The following is a 15306-nucleotide window of genomic DNA, read 5'->3' on the forward strand; positions in this document are numbered from 1 at the left end:
AATATGGGTAATATGGGTAATTTTCCTCATGAAATAATTTTCCTCATGAAATCATATTCTAATTATTTACTAATAGGCTTTTAATGATTACTTTACTATATGAGTGGATACAAACACTCTAAATTTGTCATTGTTATCTACTGTTTAATCCAAATAACGGGACAGTACGGTTTGTATGGGGGGAAAAAAACATCTGTTATTGTGTATGAGCCTCAACTTTCTTGTCCCCACTCTGTCGCTACATTTTAGCATAATCCCCAACAGAAGGACAAAGTTGGTAAACAGGCAACAGTTGGGGGATAACACCGTGAAAATGCTCTTATATAAGCAACACAGTGCGAACAGCTAAGCCTCCAAGGCAGCAAATCAAAGAACAGAGAGGACACAGACAGACGGGGGACGTCTCCTACCTTTCCACTCATCCACCGTGTGCTCCCGCTCATCCAGCTGCTTGTCTGTGATCGCAGGTGGCGGCTGCGACGAGGCAATATCTCATTTGAGTCACTTATTACTCGATTGCTGCGTGTCGTCAAATTCTTCTAAGCTAAATTCAAATTCAGAAACTCATTCAAGCCTTACCGCCTCCACTTCAGTCGGGTCATACCAGACGTTGATATAAGGGTGTTGGAGAGCTTCGTCTACAGAGATCCTCTTGGACGCATCTATAACCAGCATCTTTGACAGCAGGTCTCTGGCTTGACTTGCTAAAATGCAGTTTTGGAAGAAAAAGAGAAATTATATTGCGAAATCAACTGATTCCTGCACATCTATTGATATTTATTCCTCTATTTGTTGCAATTGTAAGCAACTAAGCAGGAGCTAAAACATCATCCTACATGGAGAGGAAGTACTCATGAATCATTAGGCAAGAAAACAACAGGAATAAGAGTACAATGACAACTTTTAGAGCAGATATATACAAGGGAAGCATGTTCTTCATCTTCTGAGATAAAATGTTGTACCTTTGAGTGAGTTGTACATTACATACTTTGCAAGTCATTTATTACTTTTTGTCTGGGACCCATGCAGAATTGATCCGCAACCCACTTTTGGGTCCTGACTAGTTGCACCTGAATAAACAGCACCTCTGCTGGTTGCAGCCAAATAGTGCACTCCATTTTGCATTTATTGGCACACAATCAATAGAATTTTTCAATTATGATCAATCCTGACACTTGATTTATTGAAAACACATACAACAAAATGGTATTATTCTACAAAACAACAAAAAATATGTTTTGTAATAGCATAAAAAGAACAAATGTATGCACACATGTATGTTTTCTTTTATTTTGTGTAAGTCAAGGTGTTACCTACTTGTTATCTGGATTTCAGGCAATGCAAATGCAAACACTTCAAATCATTTTCATAATGTCCAAGCACCCCTAGGAGCCCTTTTATTCACATGAATCCAATCTTGACAATGATTCTCTGCAGAGCTGAAATACTGTACTGAGCCGATTAGTAGCCGGTAAATAGTTTCTTATATTTGGATTCTAAAGATTTATACATGCAACAAAAGTCAAGAGTCACTCACACACCTAAGCGAGCTGGACAGATACAGCATTGACAGCGACCCACTCCAAAAAAAAAGTGCCTCAAAGGTTGTTAGCAAGTTAGAAAACAACAGAGGAGAAGTTATGATTCAAATTTTAAGACAATGGTGATCCATGAAGCAGAGGCATGTATCACACTGACTACTTGTATGTGTGATGCTTACACACATACACATACATGTACACATACACAACAATAGTATTTTTTACTCATTTATACCCCACAAGACATGCTGGGAAGCCCACACACTCACTTCCCTTACAGGAGTTACCCTGCATGCCTTGTGGGTTATAAATTTGCCTATTATAGTATTGTTTTGCATGCATATTATTGTGTAAGCATTTATTTCGATACCCGCATAGTCTGCGTGGTGCAGTTACATTGTGTTACTCGTTATGTATGGTTGCACCGTGAGTGAGGAAGGCGTTGACAAAATGAACATTTTTATTTCCATTTCATTTTTTGCGTTTTTTGGCCATTCGCTGGTAGCCCTGGATTATAACCCCTTGTGAAAAGTGGGGCACTACCGTATTGAATACATGACTTTTTTTATAATATAAGTTTAACAATAATAAACATTTTTCCAAAAAGCACTTTTGTATTGAACTGTAATGGCTTCTCACTAGGGATGTAAATCTCTTTGTGGTAGACGATTCGATATGCATATAGACACACAGGTTAAAATACAATTGAAAAACTGAACAATTCGATACAATACGATTCAGTGGTTACGTTTGCTGATGTACTGTAGACATTAATCTTACATTAAAAAATAAAGAAGACAATTCTATAAAAAGTGGCATTCATATACAGTATTTTCAAATGTGTAACAGAGCACATCATATCCCCAAGTATGCTGTAAGGCAGGGGTACCCAACCACTGGGCCGTGGGAAACGTTCAGGCGCAATGATTAAAAAAAAAAAAAAAAATTGTAAATAACTACATCAAATTTTATGTAAAAAGGATATTCATTTTGGAAATATGGGCCATTATTTTATTCAAACAATAATATACAGTTAGAAATCCCACAGTTTTTGCATGTTTAATGCGAGCGGCGACTTGTCCCACCTTGTTCAACGGTCCTTGAACGCACCACCCAACTTTCTCCCAAGCTGCACAGATGGATTACTGTAGTGTATTTTTCCTCCTCATATTTGGTCCCAAATTCTAATACTATGTGGGAACACATGAAGGTAAGATTTGACGACGCTATTGAGTGCTAATGTGGATATTTCTTGGTGCACCTCTCTGAAAAACTCCAGGCTCGTACTGGTGGATGGTGGCTCTGTATTCATTTAAGTGGTGAATGGTCTTTCACTTGTACAGCGCTTTTCCACCTCCATGGCACTCAAAGCACTTGATACTGTTAGCACATTTACCTACTGATGACGCAGCATCAGGGGCAATTAGGGGTTCAGTATCTTGCCTAAGGATACTTCGACATGATCACGGGAGAACGGAGGATCGAACCCTCAACCTTCAGGTCGGGAGAGGACCACTCCACCACCTGAGCCATGCCGCCCCCATTTAGTGCTTTTAGTGCTTGATGTTGTTGTTGTCTTAGTTTTACACCATGCATAATAAATAATCAATTACTTGGCAATAATGCACATATGTATTGCTTATGTGTTGAAACTCTTTCCTGGTGACAAGCTAGCAAGCTGCTAATGCTAGCACTGCTAGTGCTATTTAGATCCATTCTCGTCTTCAGTCATGCTAAGCAACGAAGCAGGCATGACAAACGTTTCGCCGGCAGGCCAGGCTCTCGCGTTCAGAGACGGATTGTCAACCCGTTGCTAGTGTTGCAATACTCAGTGCAGCCAGGAGGCTGCTACCGATGAGACCACAACTCTTGCTTGTCAAACCGGATATCCGGTCGCATCGGTTTATCGTTCACAACCCTACTTTTCACCTTGATTAACATGATGCCTTATGGAACTAATGACCTATGAGAGCCAAACATAAACAGTCCTGACAAGAAGCACATCTGTCAAATCAAATATCCCCACACTGCCATTAATAAGGACAGAAAAAAAGATGTGCTACTTTCTCCCCACCCCCGCCCCGCAACAGCTCAATGGTGCTTACTGTGAATGTTCCTGTCATATTCTCCCTTCCACATGAAGACACGCTGGAGGTTAAATGGCTTCTCAGTAAACAACTTGGCACTGAAGTGTCAGCTTCCACAATAAAAGCTTATTCCAAAGCAATGGCTTGTCACATTTGCTTTACTTGTAGGCGGAAGTTTGCGATGTAGAAGAAAGAACTTTTTGCTTTGGGTGGGTTCATAAGCCTCTTCACTATAGTGCTCCAGGTCAACCTTTACCACATCAAATTGGCTTTTAAGAAGTGAAACTTTCATTTTGTTACATAACACCCTTACTTTTTTGTACACTTCAACATGTGATAAGATTTATATTACGTACCTTTTAGTTTGTTGTGTTCAGAATCTGCAGGAAACAGAACATCTGGGAAGAGCTTCTCAAAGCTGTAGCCTGCGTAGCGAGGTCGATTCTCCACATATGTCCTCACCGATTGGTTGAGTTTCATCAGGAACTCCTGAGACGGCGTCCCCAACTGCTCAATCACCTTATTCCACTGATCAATATCTTCAGGGCACAATATTAAGAAAAGGACTGGGACAAAAGGAGCTGACAAAAGTGAGGATACAGGTTTTAGTGTGTTTTTACATATAATAATCCATTGTTTTATCTCGCCCGTCAACAAGGTTTATTGTAATAATCCATAATAAATAATAATAAAGATAAAAGCGCGGGTTACTTTTGCAGCCGTTATCCATGCAAAGCTGAAACTCAAACTTAACTGCACCTCAAAGTTACATCCCTCTTTCAGGTCCCGTAGAGAAGACATTTATCGTAACACACACACGCATGGGTATTATTTATGCCTTAAATGGCTTATTTACCCTTATTATGTCTACTATATTGGGTATTACGAGTGTAAAGACTAACAGGGATGTTAGTTCATGTGTAGGGGGCTTTAATAATGTTACTGGTTTTCTATGCTCTAAACTACGAAAGTATTCCATTTATAAATAAGGAATCCTACTTTGCGGAAATTTACTTATCACGGTTGTTTCTGGAACCAATTAACTGCATTAAACGAGGGATTGCTGTACTTGCTACTTGTCTGTGTAGTTAAACGGAGTACTTCTATTTTAATTATTTTCCATGGGAAAATCAACCAGCATCTCAGAACTGTAAGCTCCTCATCAGCGCCTATCACAAAATAGATAAGTTCTATGCAAAAAAAAAAAGCAGAAAAAGTAATAAATATCTATTTCTCCATTCGTAAAAGAAACCATCATGTCAGCTTTTTTAAACTAACAGAAGCACTTCACTAAAATGTTTCCAAATGGAATGAATGACCTCTCATTGTGTGCAAGAATGAGCAAAATGAGAGAAGAGGTGGATTGGGATGGATGTTCAACTTAAGGATACGATCAGTGCCTGGAAACAACACACTACCTCGGACCATTTCGGCCATGATGCAGCCAACAGACCAGACATCAACTGAAAAATGAAATGACAACCACCAAATTAGCATGCAGGACAAAAATAAAAAAAAGAACTCAAATACACAAAAAACATGAGAACATAGAATATTATGTGATGTGCGGTGTGACCAAAAAATGAAATACATGCACTGGAACAAAATACAGTGTATACATTGGAGGTTTGTAAGGGTTCTGGCTCGTATAAACCAGAAAAAAATGTTATCCAATAGGAGGAGCTGGATGGTTAAAAATCAAGGCACCAGGTAAACCCAAGATGAGACAACCATTTAAGGGCAAAACCGCCCCCAAACACTTGTGTTTCACAAGTAATTTCAGTAAAGGCTGCAAGCACTTCAAGGATACAATCCCTTCCTGGAAAAAGGATTTTGTGGCGAACCATTTCTGCCATAATGCATCCCACAGCCCATATATCCACTACATGTGTGCAGCATTAAAAAAGGGGGAAAGAGAATAAGCAATACAAATGTCAGCAGGAGGGGGAAAAAATGCTAGATGACTCCGGTCAAGGGTAATAAAACAAGAACCTTAAATGCAGTCCTTAATAAATTCATAATGGCATAGCTGAACCAGAAACTGGATCACAGTCATCCCTTTCCACTTTGTAGTTCAAATTGCACTGCTTCAATCTATCACAGTTTTTCAAAAAGACATTAATTTATAAATCTGCTGTTTCGTGGTTGAATGCGGCCTATTATTAGTCAAAACATATACATATTTAAGTTAATGTCACATATTTATTGCCTAAATAAATCATTTTCAAGCATAAAAATAGCTAAATAAACTGAAAAACAAATACCATAAATTCCGGACTACTGAGTGCAGCAAAATACAGTATAAGCTGCACCCACCAAATATAAAGAGATTTTTTTTTTGTACAAGCCGCAAGTGTCCATGTTGTAACATGGGATATTTACACAAAAGACACACTGTAAACCTTCCAATCTACCTACACTCAGTGTTGCCAGCGTCACTCATTAGCTCCAATGAGTGTGCCCTAAAATTCTACAAATTTCCAGTTCAACAGCTGCCGCAGTCCATGTAACCCCAAGCAGCCCAAGCAAAAGCTGTAGTAATTCTACACTTGATCAAACTTAAAATTAGTCAGATCAAAACACAATCGCTGCAAAAGACTTCAAAATGTTATGTTAGCATCCACATCACTGCTTCCTGAATCTGCACTAAGCATCATGGGAACTGTAGTTCTTTAAGCTATAAATAAGCCACATCATTGTGTAAACCGCAGCGTTCAAAGCATGTGAAAAAAGTAGCATCTTATAGTCCGGAATTTACGGTGCAAGGCATTCAAAAATGTTGACGTAGTATTCTACACTACTCACACGGTGTTCGGTGAGATGCACATTCACCAGAACAGCAGGCTTTTATGCAGGTTTGAATTATCTCACAACAGGCACAATAATCCCGAATAAAAATCCATAAGAAAAACATGGGCTACTTTTGTGGCCATAACTCACAGCAAGCTGAAATTCAACTATGAACCCATGACGTCACTTCCTGTCCGCCACCCACTCTGCTCCCCTAGGGAACACATTTATACAGTAGCAACACACACACGAGCACAAGTCTTATTTATGGCTTGATTGTGGTTGTTGCTGCTAAGGGTGGCCCAACCAGTTATTATGTTAAAGGGGCAATCACTTTTTCACACCATGTAGGGCCATGTAAGTTGGGATTTTTTTTTCCTCCCTTTAGAATAAAAAGTTTCATTTAAAAACTGGATTTTGTGTTCAGTTATGTTGTCACTGACTGATATTTAAAATTTGTTTGATAATTAAATTAAATTAAGTGTGACAAACATGCAAAAAAAATAAAAATCAGGACCACCGTTGTGTGCCAAGACCTGATATATACTGCTCAAAAAATTTAAAAGGAACACTTTGAAAACACAAATCTAAACTGGGGGAAAAATGATCTTGAATATGTTTCCTGATAATAAGTGGGTGATGTATTAGTAACAAAATGATGCCACATAATTTGATAGAAATGAAAATGATCACCCTATAGAGGGGGGAAATCAAAGACACCCCAAAAATGAAAGTGAAAAAATGATGCAGCACACTGGTCTATTTTGCTAAAATGTCATTGTAGCAACTCAAAATGATTCTCAGTAGTTTGTGTGGCCCCCACGTGCTTGTACGCATGCCTGACAACGTCGGGGCATGCTCCTAATGAGACTACGGATGGTGTCCTGGGGGATCTCCTCCCAGATCTGCACCAGGGCATCCATGAGCTCCTGGACAGTCTGAGGAGCAACCTGGTGGCGCCAGATGGACCTAAACATAATGTCCCAGAGGTGTTCTATTGGGTTTAGGTCAGGTGAACGTGGGGGCCAGTCAATGGTATCAATTCCTTCATCCTCCAGGAACTACCTGCATACACTAGCCACATGAGGTCGGGCATTGTCGTGGACCAGGAGGAACCCAGGTCCCACTGCACCAGCGTAGGTTCTGACAATGGGTCCAAGGATTTCATCCCGATACCTAATAGCAGTCAGGGTGCCATTATCTAACCTGTAGAGGTCTGTGCGTCCTTCCAGGGATATGCCTCCCCAGACCATCACTGACCCACCACCAAACCAGTCATGCTGAATGATGTTGCAGGCAGCATAACGTTCTCCACGGCATCTCCAGACCCTTTCACGTCTGTCGCATGTGCTCAGGTCGAACTTGCTCTCATGAGGGAAGAGCACAGGGCACCAGTGGTGTAGTTGCCAATTCTGGTGGTCTATGGCAAATGCCAATCGAGCTCTACGGTGCTGGGCAGTGAGCACAGGGCCCACTACAGGACGTCGGGCCCTCAGGCCACCCTCATGGAGCCTGTTTCTGATTGTTTGGTCAGAAACGTTCACACCAGTGGCCTGCTGGAGGTCATTTTGTAGGGCTCTGGCAGTACTCATCCTGTTCCTCCTTGCACAAAGGAGCATTATACCGATCCTGCTGAGGGTTGAAGGACCTTCTATGGCCCTGTCCAGCTCTCCTGGAGTAACTACCTGTCTCCTGGGATCTCCTCCATGCGTCCAGGTACCGCAGTGATGCCCTGGTCCAGATCTGGGAGGAGATCCCCCAAGACACCATCCGTAGTCTCATTAGGAGCATGCCCCGACGTTGTCAGGCATGCGTACAAGCACGTGGGGGCCACACAAACTGTTGAAAATCATTTTGAGTTGCTACAATGACATTTTAGCAAAATGGACCAGTGTGCTGCATCATTTTTTCACTTTCATTTTTGGGGTGTCTTTGATTTCCCCCCTCTATAGGGTGATCATTTTCATTTCTATCAAATTATGTGGCAGCATTTTGTTACTAATACATCACCCACTTATTATCAGGAAAGATATTCAAGATCATTTTTCCCCCAGTTTAGATCTGATGTGTTTTCGAAGTGTTCCTTTAATTTTTTTGAGCAGTGTATTTTAGAAGGTTTGGGTCTCAGGGAGTATGTAGTAAGTATGTGGCGAAGCAGTTAATGAGAGACAGATTCTCTTTAACAAACAGCTATTTCAATAAATACATTGATATTTACAGAGTGAGTATTCTTCTTAACAGCATGTTATGAGAAGGTGCGCTGAAGAAGAGCCTGTAATTACGCCCTGTGAGTTTTAGACAAGCTGCATCCCAATTAGGACATAAAACAGCTTCATAAAACAGCAAACCCATTCAAAAGCACACAGGAAGTTGCCCCAAAGAGCAAAGATGCTTGTCATGCCAACATCTCCCCTGACCTTGGCCTTTTGGAATAACAAGGAAACAATGCAACGGGCTGAACCATGCAGTAGGGGAGACTGTGGTAACTTAGCTGTAACTTCGTTGCTAGTCACAGAATGAAGTTGACGTCAGAAGTGTCGTTTCTTGGTTTTTCTTTACTTCGTAACACAACATACGTTCAACATGCGTCTGTATCACTTTTTCGGGTTTCTTGTTCTGACTTCCTGAACTACTTCTTCTACGCTCTGTACAACCTTGCGAATTAGCGACACCTGTCGTTCAAACATGTCATTTCACATAACTATCACATCTATTGCACAACACTACCATATTCTTAACTATAATACAACCATATTTAAATTAACTAAACACACACAAATATATATACAACAGAGACAGTTATTCAGGAGGTCCTCACTGGCCAGCAGTTGCAACAAAAACCACTCACCGTTAGCCTGGTAGCCCATGCCCAGGATAACCTCAGGGGCACGGTAGTAGCGGGTGACCACGTAAGGCGTCATGAGGAGGCCAGTGGCAGCTGTCCTGGCCAGGCCAAAGTCCAGGATCTTCAGTGTGCAGTCAGATTTGACAACTATGTTACTTGGCTTCAGGTCCTGTAAAACAAACATTTATTAAACAATACAGGAGCTTCTTCCAGAGTATGAATGACTTGACAATATTTTTTGCACGTACTTTGTCACATATTTTATCTATGTAAGTAATGCATGTACTCTATGTATTAGGGCTGCAAAATTCTGCAAAAAAATGTGAATCCTGATTTTCTTGCTTAGAATTGAGCCTGCAATTCTCTGGGACGATTTTTTTAGAGATGGGAAGCTTACTTCTTAACTTCTCAATGACCCGAGTAGGCTACTGCATTATCCAATAATCGAGTTTTGGTGTCTGACCCGGAAAATATCAGAAGGACAACTGGCATTGGCTGAGGCCACCCGCATTGCGGTACAAAATATATTTACAACTTTATTTTTAACACTGTGATTTCTGTCATGTTTTGCTCTAAAATAATAAAATGTAATAAATTGTATGGTGTTGAGAAATGTCTGACAGCCAAATGTAGTCATCAAAAAGAGCCACATCTGGCTAGTGAGCTATAGGTTCCCTCCCCCTGCTCTACGGTGTCCTTTGGTATAATGAATATGAGTGTGAATGGTTGATTGTATATACAGTATATGCCCTGTTGGCAACCAGTCCAGCGTGTACCCCGCCTTTTGCCCGAAGTCAGTTGAGCTAGGCTCCAGCTCCAGCTCAGCGGAATAAAAAAAAAAGGATGGACGGACGTTTTTTTTTGCTAATGTTGAGACATGTGAAGTATTGCTATGAGCACAAAAGTTGCAACAAATACACACACAAAATCTATCGTAATAAATAGAAATATAGAAGAAGAATTTATTAACAGTCACCTGCCAAATGATTGACTACAAAATCTTAATTGGGTCAACACTAATCTGGCAATGTTTAAAAGTACTTAGTGTCCATCATCCCAACTCAATGAAATCATTATAGTAACTATGGCTCAGTTATTCTTAAGAATAAGCATGCATCAATCCGTCGGCGCAGTTTTCCTCATTTTGGGGGATCGGCGATTGGTCGATGCTTACGTATGAAACCAATCTTATACACTGATCTTATCTACCTCCCCAAGGGTCTGAAATTCAGCCACTATTTTGCCCTTTTGCTCAGTAAGACCGTCAGCTAGCAATGGTGCTAAGGCTAAAGCTCAAGCTAGGCGGAGCAAAGAGCCACGCAGCTGCCCACTGTTAGCACTTATGAGCAGTGAAAAGAGCAAAGCTACTATGAGGAAAGTTATGAAGTTCATGGCATTGAATGAATAGCCATTTTTGGTTGCTGTGCATTTTATTTTTGGTAAGAGGCTCAAGTCAGGTCTGCAGTGTAACTGGTTGTGCAAGTTTGGCTTGTTTTAAATGTGAAAAATTCTAGACTACAAGGAACTGATAGAATTTAGTAGTTTAGACAGCAACTTTCTAAACTTTTCATTTATATTTGAGAGAACTACCTTATGTGCCGTTTACAAGTTTGTATTCTTTCAGGGGTATTGTTCAATGTTTTTCAACAAAATAAGATTGGAACATTGAAGGAGTATGCTGTCAGTTATTTTTTTTATTTTATTTTATTTTATTTATTTATTTTTTTTAAATGGTACCGACCAAAAGCGAAATCGGCAGGTTGGGCTTTTTAAAAGATCAGTGATCTGTCTACTAGAAAATTGTAATCAGTGCACCCTTACTTAAATAACCTTGTTTAAGGTCTTAACTGTACGTCTTTAGAGGACTTACAGAGACAATCCCCCCCGCCCTAAAAAGTCAAATCTGAGGCCATGAGTCACGTTGCATCTGTTCACCTACTGAAAGCTTTGCGTGCCAAGACGTGCCAGTGTGAGTGTGGCTGGTTTTCTCTGCCTGTAGCTCAATTAGTTCTGCTTGGCAGAACAAGAGGCTCTGTGCTGCTTATTCAATGCGGGTGATTGACAGGCTGCTATGTGTAAGTGTCACAAGGGGATGATTTTTATATTTGTGTATGTTGCTCTAAGGTGCACACAAGTGTGTGATAGCTACTTGTAGATGTCAACTCCTTAGGCTGGGCGTTTTGTTTTGGTTTTGTTTTTTTACCTAAATGTCAATAAATCCCATATGTGTGCGAGTGAACTGACCCTATGTATGATTCCAGCAGCATGCAAATGTTTGATTCCACACAGCATCTGGTAAAGCAAGTAGGACAGCCTCTCGTGGTCCAGTTCCATCTGAATCACCTGGCAGAGGTTGGCATCCATCAACTCCATCACGAGATATCTGTCAAAGACACACAGGTGGGTAAATATAAGCAATAACCTCAGAATTACGCAAAAGGCTGTCTGCATATAAATCCAAATTCAATTTAAACCTGAATATAGTTATGTAGTCTTTTCACTGAGTTGTTAGTAATACCAAGCAAATGTAGATGGACCACAATGTTTCCAATCAAAATCGGGGCATTTTTTTTTTGCAAGAGAAACAGGAGTCGTTCATCATAAACATAAAAAAAACAGCGCAAAATGCATAAATAAATCATGTTTCGGGTTTATTTATGCATGGCCACAGAACACACAAAAAATAAAATCGGCAAATGTATTATAATGTGGAATCTCGGTAAGCGTCCGCCACAGTTAGCGTGTTTTTCGGGTAACGTCAAAATTTTGCCTTGGTTTGTTTACATTTTGCGGTTAGTGTGCAATATGGCGCGCCGCTTGTTGTTTTATTAATATGCTGAATGAGTGCAACTGTGTTCTTTATATATTTTTAAATCACTAAACGTCCTTGTAAGTACCTATTAGCTTGCTAATACATGAAAACAGGAACCGGAAGTCAGCTCCGTCGCCAGTCTATGATGTCAGTGCTTGACTCGGTAGTTTTTTGCTAATTAGCAAAGTTACACAAGACAACTGTTAAAAAATAAATGAAAAATGTAATAGGGATGTAAAGATATTGGCTTTTTTGACGATAACCGATATGCCGATATTGTCCAACTCTCAATTTCCGATTCCGACATCAACCGATACCGATATGTGTAACATCACATACTGTATCTCCTGTCATGGAAGGACTGCTCTGGACTTATTACCTTATTATGTATAATTGCGCTACAAATTTGACGTGCTCTGTTCTGTATTTTTTTATCCTTACTCTATTTTCTTATTTTTCTCATCTCCCATGTCTTGCCTTGGTTGTTTTTTTTTGTGATTAAGTTCATTATGACATTTTTTGCAGAGCTGCTGGAAATGTGAATTTCTCTTGGAGATTTAATAAAGTATCTATCTACTTTTTTTCCCCCCAATATTGTCCAACTCTCAATTACCAATATGTGGAATATATCTCCTGTCGTGGAATTAACACCGCCGCCACGAGTGGCTGCCTTTCAAGCAGCTCTGTTTGTTTATGCAAGCACATTTTTACATGCCATGAAAGCGACATGCCGCATCGTTGTGATTCCCTGACTACCCATTGATATCGAGGCGGCAGAGCAGGGGCTAAGATGAAAGTCAAGCGGCTAGCAAGGAAGTGGAGATTCAAGCCTTCGGTACCTTCTATTATCATGGGAAACGTGAATTCACTACTGAGCAAGATCAACGCGCTGGCAAGAACATCAAGACCTTCAGGGAGTGCAGCTTATTTGTGCTTCACTGAATGGCTAAAGGCTAGCGTCCCTGATGCTAACGTGGGGAGCTAGCCAACTTCAGGGCAGTCAGAGCGGACAGGAACACAAGAACCTGTGGAAAGCGCAAAGGAGGTGGGCTTGCACTGAATGTGAACAAACTGACGCCATCCTGACCATGTGAACATTAAAATGTCCATCTATACAACATTTTTTAAAAAATCGTTTTCATTATTGGGGAAAAAAACCCGGATACCGATATCACATTTTTTTGCCAATATCGGGCCAATAATATCTGTGGGCCGATATTATCGGACATCAATAGTTTTTATAATTATACAATTATAGTTTTACATGCATAAAACAATTCTAAATGCAGATCAAATGAGACATGAATGAGATAAATTAACATTTAGGGTTACTTTTACCTTCACTAAAGACGTGATTGTTTATAAAGCCACAATGTGGCCGCAAGATCAACGTGGACACCACCTTCCTGTTTTGCCATGAGTTATTTATTGAATTTAATACTGTTTCTCGTCTTCCTTATCAAAGTGCTGGCACTTGCAACTTCCTTTGGCTCCATTTTGAGTTATTTTGCAGCCGTGATCAAGAGACTTGAGGTGAGAAACACTATTGAATTCAAGAAATAACTCAAGACAAAACACAAAGGTGGTGTCCATGTTGATCTCGCTGCCACATCATGATTTTGTTAACAATCACATCTTCAATGAAGATAAAGGTAACCTTAAATGCTCATTTACCCCATTATTAATCATTCATATTTATTTATATGCATTTTGAATTGTTTATGCATGTAATACTATAATTGCAAAATTATAAAAACGTGTTTTGTGTTACATTTTTGGCTTCTGGAATGGACTACCGTATTTTCACGACCATAAAGCGCACCGTATTAAAAGGCGCAGTCTCAGCTACAGGTGCTATTTTTGTATTTAACACATACACAAGGCGCACCGTGCTATTGGGCGCAGGTATGCATGGTAACACATACCGACTAGCCTACTTGAAATCAGGATCGTCATCACTCAACACAACAGTCTAAGTCATGGTGCACAACTAAAAACATCACACAGCAACGCAAACACAGACAAGACATTACCTCTATTTTTGCAGAACAATAACTAACAACTATGTAGCTCAAACATGTAACTTTAAGAGCATTTGTACCAAAACACAACCGCAAAGCACGCTGGGGAACAGGAAGTGCTCCCCAGCGACGCAGCAAAACACTACCGCAAAGCACGCCGGGGAACAACGCGACAATACGCTAGAATGCTTGCTATTGTATGTTTTTAAAAAGCCAGCGAGAGTAAAACTGAGTTGGGTTGTACTTTATTGAAGTATTTAACAATGTACTCACGTTATTTTTGATAAATCCTAATCCACAAATCTTTTATATCCCAAATGAAGAGCGGGGCAAGTTCTCCATCAAACACGCCAGGTCCCCTGTCGTCTTTGTCAGTCAGTCTCGTCGCCGTGCGCCGCCTCAGAAATGATGCTGTTTTTTGTGAAAGCTCGAACAGTGCATCAGACACGTTAGCCCAAGCATCCACAATCCATTAGTGAAGCTGTGTTCGCTAGCTGCCATCCATCGCTCCCACGCCGCTCGCGACGTAACTTTAAACACCGTGTTTACATCCATTCGCAAATTGTGGCGAAACTAGCACGGCGCTGCATTCCAGTGTTACTGAAGCATGTTCGCTAGCTGTCATCCATCGCTCCCACGCCGCTCGCAATGTAACTTTAAACACCGTGTTTACATCCATTCAGAAATTGTGGCGAAACTAGCACGGCGCTGCATTCCTGTGTTCGCTAGCTGTCATCTATCGCTCCCACGGCGCTCGCAACGTAACTTTAAACGCCGTGTTTACACCGATGTCCAGCGGTTGGAGTTCCCTCGTCAAGCCTCCCGGAATGATGTTAAGCTCCAGGTTCATTTGTGGTGATGCGTGTGAAAAACATCCGGTTTCTTTCCGTACACGTCACTCAGCCATTTTCTCCTTCCAGCCATCCGGCTGGAAACTTTTCTTTAGGCAGCATCAGCGTCTACCACAGGTAGCAGTTTCTGTCTATTACCATGGCAACCAAGCACAACAGTAAAAGCCGACTTCTCGTGTCGCGTTCTGTGTATCGCTACCGTGCTGGTCTTCTCTACAGTGTGGTTCACCAGGATGTGGAAAGTGAGCGGCACGTCGTCCATGTTGGTGATGTAGTTGGATGGATAGATGGCGCCATTTCATAATAAAAATAAACTTATATAACTATTGGGGCGTGCCTTTAGCGTCCTCAGTCACGTC

General features: G+C 40.7%; 1 protein-coding gene across 5 annotated transcripts in view; it reads right to left on the minus strand.

Annotated features, from left to right (window-relative positions):
- The window catches only part of mapk8b (mitogen-activated protein kinase 8b), a 36643-nt gene that overhangs the window by 5442 nt on the left and 15895 nt on the right, over window positions 1–15306 (minus strand). For 3 of the 5 annotated variants that reach the window (XM_054753269.1, XM_054753307.1, XM_054753290.1), the window contains 6 exons: window positions 11508–11646; window positions 9267–9432; window positions 5020–5091; window positions 3985–4167; window positions 580–704; window positions 411–474 (listed from right to left, as the gene is read on the minus strand). In XM_054753269.1, coding sequence (XP_054609244.1) covers window positions 411–474; window positions 580–704; window positions 3985–4167; window positions 5020–5091; window positions 9267–9432; window positions 11508–11646 — 749 coding nt within the window. Of the gene's footprint in view, window positions 1–410; window positions 475–579; window positions 705–3984; window positions 4168–5019; window positions 5092–5438; window positions 5511–9266; window positions 9433–11507; window positions 11647–15306 lie in introns of all 5 variants that reach the window. The other 2 variants (XM_054753279.1, XM_054753297.1) reach the window with 1 other exon arrangement.

Source organism: Dunckerocampus dactyliophorus, chromosome 2, assembly GCF_027744805.1.
Source record: "Dunckerocampus dactyliophorus isolate RoL2022-P2 chromosome 2, RoL_Ddac_1.1, whole genome shotgun sequence".
Taxonomy (NCBI): Eukaryota; Metazoa; Chordata; class Actinopteri; order Syngnathiformes; family Syngnathidae; genus Dunckerocampus; species Dunckerocampus dactyliophorus.